Source organism: Hyposmocoma kahamanoa, unplaced genomic scaffold, assembly GCF_003589595.1.
Source record: "Hyposmocoma kahamanoa isolate Upper Pololo Valley unplaced genomic scaffold, ASM358959v1 99879, whole genome shotgun sequence".
Classification (NCBI taxonomy): Eukaryota; Metazoa; Arthropoda; class Insecta; order Lepidoptera; family Cosmopterigidae; genus Hyposmocoma; species Hyposmocoma kahamanoa.
In genome coordinates, this window is record NW_020656077.1 from 3,948,848 (window position 1) to 3,962,351 (window position 13,504).

At 37.2% G+C, this 13,504-nt stretch overlaps 1 protein-coding gene across 2 annotated transcripts in view; it reads right to left on the reverse strand.

Annotated features, from left to right (window-relative positions):
• Positions 1-5,759, reverse strand: part of LOC113239422 (putative mediator of RNA polymerase II transcription subunit 12) — a 76,771-nt gene extending 71,012 nt beyond the window's left edge. For both annotated transcript variants that reach the window (XM_026476426.1, XM_026476425.1), the window contains exon 1: positions 5,579-5,759. In XM_026476426.1, coding sequence (XP_026332211.1) covers positions 5,579-5,606 — 28 coding nt within the window. In that variant the 5' untranslated portion in view covers positions 5,607-5,759. The remainder of the gene's footprint in view (positions 1-5,578) is intronic.
• Between the last annotated feature and the right edge of the window lie 7,745 nt (positions 5,760-13,504).

Genomic DNA, 13,504 nt, shown 5'->3' on the forward strand with positions numbered 1-13,504 from the left:
ATATACATTTAATTTAGAATAAGAATACTTTATTGCGTAAGCACCGAGACACACATGGTCTTAAAATTAAAATACAATATTGTAAACTTTAAACTAAAATACAGTACTTACAACAAAAGTTAAAATATAATTATAAAAAATAAAAAAAATGAACGAAGTACGCAAGCGGGATTTGCTCAAGTATTAGCTACAGGCTGATAGATTTTCAGCCTGTAGCGCTGGTTTTCAGCAAGCCCGATGTGAGTGAAGCACGGACTCGAGCGCAAATAAAACAAATATATGTGCGTGAAACTTGGTTATACTAAAATGTTTGCACTAAATATATAATACGAATACATAGATAAATAAAACAGCAAAAGTGTAAGCTAATTTAATTACTTAATTAATAGATTTATACATATGTTATATGAAGATGTTATATTAATATTGTGTGCTGTAAGTAATAAATAATGTGTGAGAAATAAATAAACATTTCGAATGTTACTTGAAGACGTCGATCCTTCTTCTATTTACCGCTAGATATTTTATTTGAGAGACAGAGAAATTTACCATAATTTACAAAAACGTCTGTTACGAAAAGTACAACGTCGGTTCAAATATGTTTCATTAAAATATGAAGTACGCTCTCGTTGTGACCTCCGTTAGAATGCAATTTCCATTACGTCTAAAGACTATACGACGGCGGGACGAAGCAACGTGAAATCAATAGTGGGCTTTGATTATGCGATTCTCACATCGCGATTGCGTCCCACATAAGGTAATGCACTTGAAAATTTGAATTCATAAATCGCATTAACATTTGCAGCTATCACAAACTTGTCAGTTTCGATAACACTGCAGTATCCAATCTTGTCAGCTTCTATAAATCGTATTTCTGACATTTAATTTATTTTAACCATTGACATTTTATTTTATTTTACTATTAATTGTGGCTATTACATATAATAAATAAACTATATAAATATTTATTAATTCTCCTTCCAGCGAATTCTATCGAACTTCACCTGTCAAATTTTTAGTAAAAAACGCGTGTCTTCCTAACGTGACATTGGCGGAATCATCGATTGGATCGATTGAGCTATAACACTATAAAGCTGAAGATGAAGGATATCTTTTAAAGATCATGATTGGAACACGTTGGTTGGCACGAAGACGTTGGTTCGAATCCACCCGGATCGATAGATTTTTTCCTAAGTGTTCGATATTTATATTAATAATTATAATCAGCGTTAAATTATCCACAACAGTAGAGCTTTTCGTGTTCGAAAAGTTCGTCCAGAGAAGTACTACCACCGTATTATTTTTGCCGCCAAACAGTAATGTGAGCATTACTGCGTTCCGGTTTTAAAGGATATAGGGGCTGGTGAAACGACAGGCACATGGAATGGGCGCTGTGGATAAGCATGTCGCTTACCACCAGACACACGAATTCTTCGACCCTTCAATTAATATAAAAAAAGAGATGAAAATGTACACTGGTCGGTACTACAACTATCGAATGTCAATACACTATGTCGAAACAATATAAAATTGCCATTAACCGGAAGAATAACCCTAATAACACGCGTCAATGGCACACGCTAAAGCCTAACTCAACCGAAGACAAAAAAGAGACATTGTTAACGCAATTCGCATTGAGAAACGAAGGAAAACAACAGGCATAAAGTGCTATGTAAAAAGACTACTGTCCCATCCATTGTTCTGTGGTTCCCAGAAACTTGATGCTTCCTATTCTGTTGTTATTCTCGTCGGTTTCAAAATTTATATGTATTTATTTGCTTGCTTCTAAACAGAGTGTAGTGTAAATGAAATGAAGTGCACAGATCACTTTAAACTATACTCTGTTTTACAAAACTCTTCACAATATTAAATCTAAATTACTTTTTACATCAGTCTGTATATGATGGGGAAACGATTGCTTCTCAATCGAGATGTCCACTGTTCGAATTCCTGTGGCGGTATTTTTTTTTTTTTTTTTTTTTTTTTTATGACTTTAAGTAACGGGACGAACAAGTCGTGTGCCTGATGGTAAGCTACACGCCTGCCCATAACAGTATGTATGTATGTATGTATGTATGTATCTATTACTTTGTGAATTTTTAATACCTCTCGCTAACAGTGAAAAAAACCTTCGTAATGTAAGGTTTACAACCCTTGAAAAACTTTTAACATCCCCAACCCTCATAGTGTAAGCCCTCTGCTAAAAGGACACCGTGCCCAGAAGTAGAACGTGTAAGGGATAGATGACTGTAGGGTACTGGTGTTAACCGGAAGAGTATTTCTTTTCATTTTGTTTATTTATTTATTAGTGACGGGACGAAAAAATCGTGTCTAGTGATAATCAACACGCCTGGCCATAATTGTTGCAGTGCCAGCCAGAGTTTTAAATCACAAAGATCTGACGGGCACTGCCACTGCCACACCCTGAGACATAAGTTGACAAGTCCCGTGTGCCTGTAATTTCACAATTCCAGGCACATGTATCAATCAAAACAGGTGCTGTCTGTACATGCTAGCAATCAAACCGAATTTGTTGAAATTTCAATTTTGTTCTGTTAGGTAATGAAGCAGTTCTAAAAAAAAGCGCACATAAGAAACAAATTGTTATAGTAATAGATCTTCTTCCACTATGCGTATAATAAACACTATGTCTGTACAAATATGTATAAAACAACACCATTACCTTCAAACATTGTCATGATTATTTCATGTTGGTATTATAAAATTATAGTTTAGAGAATTACCGCCCTTATAAATAATAAATGTGATGACCCCTACGGTCGGGTGGCTTTCACACGGTTTTCATGGTGTCGCTATCTCTGAGGTCCCGGGTTAGATCCCCGGCCGGGTCAGTATACGAACTAACTTTTCTATATTATATCTTGGGTGTTTGTGGTACCGTCATTGTTTCTTTTGTAAAACGATTTTTGATGATTGACGATCGCATTTAAAATTGAAGAAAACATTCCAGACTAACGGTGGCAAACTAGGGGATGTATCCGGTTTCGAGCATTTCCGGTAACCGATTTCAACAAAACTTGGCAATAGATGTAATTCCATGACATACGTTAAGAAGTCCTATATGCCTGTAATTTTACCAATATCTTTACAAAACCAGAACCCAGTAATACTCTCATTGCTGCTTGGTGGCAGAAATAGGTAACGTAGCGGTAATTTACTGGACGAACTACATATTTCATAAGAATACACCTGTCACGTGGTACTTGGCCACCTTCTTCGTACAACGCCCCTAGCGACGACAAGAAAGTAACATTTTGTACACAACCTCTTTTACTAGTTAATTTTAACTGTTACTCTAAATTAAATTTCGACCAGTATGTAGTAGTAGAGTACCGCTTTTCGGCAGAAATATGTAGTGGCAGTATTCCCCTGGACGAACTCTTTTATAAGGAGCTCTACGGCTTGTAAACTGCATAGGATACGTATGATGACGCAGAATATTATTTCAACATTTCGACTGAGATGCTCCAGATATATAAGTCATTATGGAAACTCAGTAACATGCACGATATTTGGTAATGTTGATTACACAATATAAGTTCCTTCTCATTAAATATATGACCGTGTGGTCTGAATTGTCGATGTAACGTGCGACCACTATTATGTGAAACATGACTACCACGAAATAAGTAAATGTTTGCTTACGCCAGATTTAAGTACGTCGTTTTTCAAGTCGAATTGTTTCCTGGTAGCAAGGCTTCTTTCCCCTTTGTCAGAAGTTTGCCTAAAATTGCCAAAGACCTATCATATAAAGTTTTTATTATTAATTACTAACTGGCGCTCGCGACGTCGACTATCATGAAAATGATTGCTTTTCCTTACATACGTTCATCCCCTGTTTTACTCCTTTAAGATTTATTTTTATGACAAAAAGTAGCCTATGTCCTTCTCCTAGGTCCCATCTATATCTATACCAAAATTCATCACATTTGGTGTAGCGACTTAGACGTGTAAACGTAACAAACAGAGTTACTCTCGCATTTAAAATATTAATTGGCCGAAATGGCACTAATAGTATATTTTTTATCGAAGGACTAAAACGAGCCAATACATACCCGAGGCGGTTAGACACCCGACCCTTAGCGAGGGTGTCTATTACTCCGAAGGTTTATATTGGCGGCTTTGAGTCTCGAGATGAAAACTTTGCTTTTCGCTTCGATTGCGAGAAAAAAATTCAATCGTTTTCGGTCTATATCAAAATTACGAAGTAACATTTTGAATTATTCGCGGTATATTTTTTTTTTTCAATCAGACACAGATATAACAAACGCGGGAAAATAATATGGCGCCACCATCTATGCAGAAAAGGCACGGAACTAAAACCGTGCGTACTACTGGCTGTTTGAGTTAAATCACTCGAAGTAAATTACAAAATTTGGCACTTTTTGCTCCCTAGCTATTGAAGGATGCACTTTACCCCCGCTACGTAAGGCTAATTGACATACCTATTTTTAAAGCATAAGAAGTGAATAACTAATTTCGTACGGTTTGTACTTCAATTGCAACATATCTCTAATAACTTAGTATTTAATTAAGATAAAGCTGTCCAAATGAAAATGAACTTAAGAAAAGACTTTCATTCAAATGCAGTCGGTTAAAAAAAATCTTTTCAAAATAGTAACTCAGCTACGTCTGTTGGAATTTAATTTCAGTTCCTAAAACTACCATTCTGTTTGTTTTTAATAGCGTCCGATTCGACGTTGCGCCTGGTTTCAACGAATTTTTCAGTTGAGAGTTCTTAAATTGAATTGCATTAAAAGCATCACTAATACACTCTATGGTACCTAACTTCTCTGTCTACTTTTGTTACCTGACTGACACTGCCAGATCCCTTTAGAAACATTTACCTTAAAAAAGCATTCGCTAACGCAATATGTTTCGCCTTCGCTTTAACTTCGCTTCGCTCATTTATACCTTTTGTTTCATATGATTCACTATTTTTATTGTTGATCAAACCTACTTCTAATTGACGTCGAAAAGTCAGAAATTCGCGACCTAATTGTTTGAGTCTTTACTTTATATGGGTTCAATACAAATTGATTTCAAGACAGTTTAAAATATTTGTTTTCAATAAGATTTGTCAGGCGTTGTCGTAGCATTAAATTGATACTTATAGCCAATGTTCTTAGTCAAATACAATGTAATCGGATGGACGCGCGTTTCCCTTGCAAGTTTACGACAACAATGTCTCGTCGAGGGAACAGTTTCACCATATTTACATAAACTTGTCGATTTAGCTTAGTCGGCGGTTTCCTTGCCAAAGGTTAATTTGCTTGCACTAGGATGAAGAATACCGAATTACGTGCGCTAAAGGTACGCGACGTCACTCGACCCATGCGGTTTTACACGCATCCACCGCAAAAATATTAAATTTCCGTTTTCTATTGCTCCCCATAAATCTTAACTCAAAAGTACTTACTGATAATTTTAATGTCTAGATGTGATTTTGTTAGTACAAACTTTTAACTTCGTTGCATTATAGCAACTTATAGTAATCCAGTAAAATAATTTAGAGTAATAATGCAATTAACAAATAAAATTAACATTTAGAACTTACCTAGAATCAGGAATACCTTAGTGTTCATTATTGTAGCAGAGTTAATACTGGCACAAAGAATAAAGAGTTTTAGACTTGCAGAATACGTTATTGTAATTAGTTTTACAATATTAGAGGGCGGCGTACAACGCGCGTCACCGTCGGGCCGCGTGTGTTGGTGGTGCGCACGCGACGCATCGACGGCGGCAGCACGTTCACTTTCTACGTGGTGGGGGCCGCTGGTCACCGGCCGCCCTACCGCACCGGGAAACCAAGGGTTTGTTGACACTACACTGCACGCCCGTAAATAATCGGACGATTAGCAATTAGCGCAATATCTACCGTGCAGGCCGTTATCTTGCTAACCGCAAAAGCATACCAGATGTAAACAGCACGCTGTGCAGATAAAAGCTTCAATATCCGGTCCCTCGGCGAACTATGGGAATGCGGATGTAGTCTTATCCGCTATTTCCTCTTATACCAAGAAAGCTGATTCCGGTAGGACACAAAAGCATTAATAATTTAATTAATTCATAGATTTCAAGCGAATAAAATTAATTGAAAAGGGTGTGCAATAAGGATCACTCGATGTTGTATCGAATTTAGGCAATAATAATAGATTAGTGGAAGACTACCTGCGGAATCGATTGTGATTCTTTATAAGTCAAGGAACTTCTAACTATAGGTGTCTGAGGGTCGTATCCCAGAACTCTACTCAATACTCAAGTCAGGTAGAGTTCTAGAATACGACCCTTAGTTTCTATTTTTCAAGCGCTATTTAGATAATTCCTATAGCAATAGGCAGTATCTCAGTGTTGATCCCATTTAAATTTAAAGAAAATATTCCACCTCTAAGGGTGGCAAACTAGGGGGTGAATCCGGTTTCACGCATTTTAACTTAGTAATTACTGCTTGGCGGCAGAAATATGTAAGGTTGCTGTACTCCCCGGGACGAACTCTTTCACGATAAGCTCTACTGCTACCAAATAACAGCGTAGTCGCATGAGGTGCGATGTGGTCGGAATGTTGTTTACAGTGGCAGTTGTCTCTAGCCAGTTAAAGAGGTTGTATAGAAAGTGTAATAACATTTTGTATACAACCTCTTTTACTCGAGAGCATGACAAGAGGTCATCGCTAGGGGCGCTGTACAAAAAAGGCGGCAGCTGCCTGAGTGGCACTGCAATTGCTATGGCTGGTCCTGTGTCGCTTACCACCAGATGCACGATTTGCTCGTTCCGTCCTAGGTATCAAAAAAAAAATACACAAAGTAAAGGCCACACGATGCGTTGCATCGGCGACGCTCGCGCTTTGACGCAGCGTCGTACTATATATGAATTAGAACAACATGCCAGGAGGCATGTTGCGGCGGAACGCGTGCGTATCGGACAAGTGACCAGTGCCTCTACCATGAGATTGCGGTGATAGTTATCGCCAGCGACCGCGTAAAATGTTTGTATACAAAATATTGTTTCTTCTTGCAAACCGCTAGGGGCGCTGTTTAATTTGCAATTGTGTAGTAATTTACACGGTCGCTAGTGACATCAGTTACGGCGAGCTCGTCGTCGGTAGAGACACTGGAGACGAAGCGGTGAGGGGTGAAGCGGTGAATAAGTAAGTAGCGTTAGATTGCGAGAACACGTTGCTCGTCTGGCACTCGGTGCGTTGAAATAAGAATTGCGACTACGCAACGCACCGGCAGCCCCCGCTTTAAGGGATATTTCGAAGTTCAATCTCAAAGGGAATGAAAAGTATAGGAAACTCTAAACCGCTTAAATAAAAGATATGAAAACTCTTAAGGGGATGAAACTAGAGATCTACCGGGTTGTAAGGAATAAATGCTTTAACATTTTTTTATATCAAAAACGTGTACATCTAAAGGTTACAGTAGAAGTGTTTTTTGTAAGAAAATATGATGAATATGAGACTTCAATAATGATCCGTATAAATATCTCTTTAAAATACGGCGGAATTTTCGATACATTACTCAGAATCTAATAAAATTACGTGCTTGGTAATAGGTCAAGTGGCAACTTAGAAGTATTTTCGAAGTAAGCACGTGTGCTATTTTTTGAGAGTAGATTATTTTTTGACTTGTTGAAATTTATATAAACAAAAGTATTTTTCTCAAACATGCTCGGAAACGTTTGCATTACTTTTAAAAAACAAACACGGAAGTTTGTAATTTAGGGACCATGTATCTTACCGGCCAAGGCCTGCAAAGTAAAACTAAGTATGAAAATTCAGTATTGTCCGCTGCTCTAAGCTTGTAACAATTAACTTTGTAAACAGGCAAAAGGAAAACCTACCAACTGTCCAGTGTTCTTAATTGCGAGAATTAAAATGCCTTCTTGAAAAAAAAAGAAAATGGTGGTAAATAAACTAAAGACTTTGGTACTCTTTTGTTTCTTCGGTTTTGTTTTGGACTTTCATCGCGAAAATTAGTTTCTCGTGAGAAGAACGATAACAAAAATATACCAATGGATACATATTCAACCATATCCTCGGAAGATCAGCAGACTATTATTAATGTGCCTGGAAAAATAATAAGATTTTCTTATAGCAATATAATAGCCCGAACATGTCAAATATCACATTTACTTTTTCCCACAGACCACATTTCTTCCGTGCCTTTTCCATTTAAGTAGTCTTTTATTATTTCCTAAACAAAAAAGCACTATATAAGCCTCGGCGGGAACGGACATTACTTGACTCGTATTTAATACAAGGCCTTGCTGGCGCTCAGCCTAGTAACTCATGCTCGTCCAGCAGTCCCTGACATTACTACTGCGGAAATCTTAGACATCAACGTCGGTTTTGCCCTGCCGCTAACAGTACGTGTTTAAAGTGTGGGAAACGCGGGCACTTCGCTAAATCATGTCGGAGTCAAACTTCAGCATCTACTGCAAATGCAGAAGAAGGAGATTCGATCTCGTCTAGTTTATTTGTAGCTACAGTTGGCTTGAATAGATGTGTATTCCCCATAAAGCTAAATGGGATAAATGTCAAAGCCCTAATCGACACTGGGAGTACAGCTAGTTTTGTTGACGAAAAACTTGTACAAAGGTACAATATTCCAACACGTACATGGAAACAAAACGTATCAATGGCTTCTCAAGTACTAAAATCTCAGATAACATCCGCCTGTTATGCGGATATACAGTTAAATGGAAGTGTATATCCAGATACGCTACTTCGCGTCATGGAGAATCTATGTTCTGATGTTATAATAGGACACGATATCATGGCGCAATGCTCATCATTAGAGATTAAATTTGATGGACCCAAACCCTCTTTGACTTTTAAAGAAGCGAATATAGAACCAGTAAACCTCTTTCCAGACCTAAGCCCTAATTGTACACCTATAGCTGTAAAATCAAGAAGGCATGCCAGTGATAATTTAGTGTTCATAGAATCCGAAATTCATAGTCTCCTCTCTGAAGGAATACTAGAAGAAAGTACTTCACCATGGCGGGCCCAAACTCTGCTAACCTCTGGAACACACCACAAGAAGCGTATGTGTATAGATTATTCGCAAACAATCAATAAATTCACATACCTAGATGCATACCCTCTCCCTAATATGGAAGATGTCGTAGCTAAGGTCGCGAAATGGAAAGTATTTTCAAAAATTGACTTAAAATCAGCTTATCACCAAATACCAATCCTGGACTCAAACAAGCAGTTCACCGCCTTCGAAGCTTGCGGGAATCTCTATCAGTTTACTCGTATACCTTTCGGCGTCACAAACGGAGTAGCGTGTTTTCAAAGGTCAATCGATACTATAATCAGAAAGACTAATCTAAGCGGAGTGTATCCATACTTAGATGATATCACTGTATGCGGTATGGATGAAGCTGATCACGATGAGAGACTTAAGAAATTTTTGGAGGTTGCTGATCATTATTCGCTTACAACAAACAAAAAAAAAATGTGAATTTTCCACTCGAGAGATAAATATTCTTGGCTATAGAATAGCAAACGGTATAGTTAAACCGGATCCTCAAAGGTTAAGTGCTCTACTTGATATGCCTAAAGATTCACCATCGCTTAGACGAGCTATTAGCCTATTTACTTATTTCAAGGCGCTCTCTCATTTTATTGCTGCACCCCTCTTCTCGGTCTCTGCAATAATGCACTATTCTCCATAACTATGTATATTTGGCATTCAAGAGTTCTACTTTAACGTTTTAAAACGTTACATATATAGGTTATTGGAATAAAAAGCCCATTTCCGAAAAAAATCCTAAAGCATTGTGTGGGGTTGCCGTAAAATGATAAAACTCACTAGACATTTATTTTATTTTCCTACGAAACAGTCGAGTGGTCCGAAGTTCAGTTTGCGTAGCCCAGCAGTCATGTGAGCATTACTGTGTTCCGATTTTAAAGGGCATATGGGACTTGTCAACTTATGTCTCCGTGTGACGAACGCAGTGGCAGTACTCCTCAGACCTTTGCTTTCTAACGCTCTGAGTGGAACTACAGCTGCTATGGACAGGCGTGTCGCTTTCTACGACTCTTTCGTCCCGCCACAGTATCATAAAAAGAATACCTAATGTCAATTGAAATAACATAAAATATATATCGATAAATTTGTGTCCGTAATGTCCTCTGCCTTCCCTTCCGCTGGTTTGTGTTGGCTCTAAATCGCTCACTATGCCCTTGATTTGAGAAAGGCACTAAGCATCACCGTTTGACGAAGTCCTCCGCTTCAAATACTGAATGTATCTATTTGTTGGGACTTCAAAATAGTTACTAAACGTGTTTCAACCAATCTCCATACGTGCTTACCAATCCTTTCTAAGTAACAATTATTCTAGTATTTAGATCTCAATTTTGGCATGCATTCCAATTTATTTCGTAATATTAGCGACCGATTTGGTTGAACCATAAAAATATCAGTTACATAGTAAAATGCATATTGCGAAGCCACATCGATGCTATAATTTATGTAATTGTCTATGTAAGATATTTTTTGAAAATGCTTACTTGGTACCAGAAGCGACACATCATCATCTTATTCAAAGTGAATGACCGGAGAAGCGAGAAAAACTATTTTGCTCTATGAAATGGTTCGATACAATTTAACATTAAACAACGGCTTTACAAAAAATGTACGCCACGTCTAAAGAATGTGCTAATTTGTTACACGATAGGATGTACTTTATCCGATCACATAAAATCCTGAAAACAGACTAAAATAAAAGTTTGAAATGAATTATTTAAGAATACAATTTCTAACTTTGTACGTAATTTTTATATGGGGATATTTCTCTTTAAAAACTACAAAGAACAACGCCGGATTTGTATCAAATTCTCTCCGCCTATTCTTATTTTATTTATATTAATTTAGGGCGCGAGAGGCGAACCCCTACCCCTACTCCTCATCTCCCATAATCTAGGCTCGCCATGAAATATCTCGCCTTACGAGGAAGGGTCTTGTTGGCGTGGCCTCCTCAACTCCTCATGGTTCATAGAGAACTCCTTGACCGCTCTATAGCTGCTCACTTTGATCTTCATCTTTATTTGTTTACTATACGCCATTCCTGGTCTTTCTCCCTTTATTTTCCCTTCTATCTTGCCCTCATTTATCACTCTCACATATTCATCATTACGTAAGATATGTCCAAACATTTCCCCCTTCTGTTCTATACTGTATACAAAAGATTAATTTTTTCCCTAACCCTTTTCAAACTTCTAGTTCAGAAGCGACACACTTGGATAAAAAATCAATTGCAGTAACCCGTTTAGCTCTTGCAAGTCGTATAGGTCTTGATCTATCATATTTGTAAAAAATATTGTAATTGATAAGTATATACAATTTTTTGTTTAAGTTTGTTTAAGATCAACAACCCTAAAGTTTCTTAAATTCATTTAATAATAATAATAATAAAAATATATTCTCAGACAATATGATCCATAATATTTGTTAGTAAAAGGAATACTTAAGCTAGTGTTAGCGTGAACTTAAAAAAATAAAAACATTAAAAACAAAAAGAATTTTGTATAAAAATGGGAGGACAGCGTATCCAGCCATTGCGGGCTATGAATGGCTAGCGCTGTGCAAACGCATCCATCACCCCGGCATTGGGGACTCCCACTTATCTGCCAATGTGTTCAGGATGCCGTTCGTGCTGTGACGCATACGACGGAGTAGCGACGCGCTTCGCTTTCGTATGATAGCGTAAAAATCGTCAACACGTTTTTCAGCGCACATGGTTGACGCGCTACGAAAAGGTATAAGTCGAAAAAGCATCCTGAACGCATTGTTATATTGGACACGCAGTGCACCATATGCTCGCGCGTATACGCAGCTGCACTGTTTACCCACAGGCTGCGCGTGTAAAAGAACTGGTAGTATGCATTGATAAGCGTTATCTTCACTTCATCTACAACCAAGCCAACACATTACAATAGACTGCCAATGCCCTGCTCTCTCTCTCTCTCTCTCTCTCTCTATACATGCGTTATCACATAGGTATAAAAGGCGATTTATATGCTTCTTTGATAAGATTTGGGCTGTCATTCAAAATTTGCCACATAAACGTAAAACGTAAAATATGAACGTTAAGGTTATGATTACGGTTACGATTTCAAGTTATTCAAGCTGCTTTTGACAGTCGTCTTCACAAAATCACAAATACATTTAAGGGTTGATGAAACAAAAACTTTATATTCAAGTTTAATATAGCTTTTGCGTACTTGGATCTCTTAAATCCGTGGTAGTGACCCGTTTGTCTCTTGCAGGTTGTCTCGATCTATGAAGTGTAAAATGTTGTAAATGAAAAATGTATACAAATGTTTATTTACAAAAAGCAACCTGTAGAGTTTCTTGCTCATTCGTCTCAGGGGAATCTGTGTTACGAATGAATGGTAGAGTTTAATCATTGCGACTACTTTGAGAGTAATTTGCTTGTCTATGAAATAAAAAGGTTATTTGACTTTGAATTTGACATATTTTCATTCGCGTATGTAAGTAAAATAAGAAAACAATTTACCACTAATTACTATTATTCCATTGAGACTTCATTGGAATTATATTGCAGTTATGATAGTATTTATTATTCAAGTTGCAATGGCTGCTTTGTCTAAAGAGAGTATCAGTGGAACGGCAGTGATGGCATTCGTTCATTCAATTACTAATGAATGATATTGCCTTCCTAAAACTACAACGGAAATTACTATGCATATCATAATTAGTAATTTAGTCTTCAAATAATAAAATGTATTTTTAATAAACTAAATCTTCGATAATCGATATAAGCAATAATTGTAAGTAATAATCTCAGTACAGAGTACTAAAAAAACCGACCTCAAAAGTACGTGGAATTACATATAATTACCAAGTTTTATTGAAATCGGTTACCGGAAAGTGTGCAAACCGGATTCATCTAGTTCGCCACTACACGGAACTTGACACAGGAGATAATACAAATCGGTTCTCACAACTCAAAGTATATTGAGAGAAAAACGCCTTGAATTAAAGAATAACAAAATCGACCATTAAAATAATTGCTTACTAAAATTTAGGCGCTATTAATAAAAATTATTCTTTATGCGTGAACGGCCACCCTTAAAGGTGGATGATTTCTTCAAAATTAAATGGGACCACTATGGAGGTACCCTCTTTCCAATAAAAAAAGAAACATGAAAATTGGTTGACAAATACCGGAGTTATCGCGTAACATACATACAAAAAAACATACAGTCGAATTGAGAACCTCCTCCTTTTTTTGAAGTCGGTTAAATACGAATCGTAACAAACGTGAAATAATTTAGTAGACTACGAATCGACACTGAACAGCAGAATATCAAAAAATTGCTATGGCAGTTGAATAGTAGCTCGATCGACAAACGACTGAGATGATTTAAAATTAGCAGACTTGGGTCCAAGTAGTTTGGTTTTTTTTTATAATGTCAAGTGACGGGACGAACAAGACGTGCGCCTGA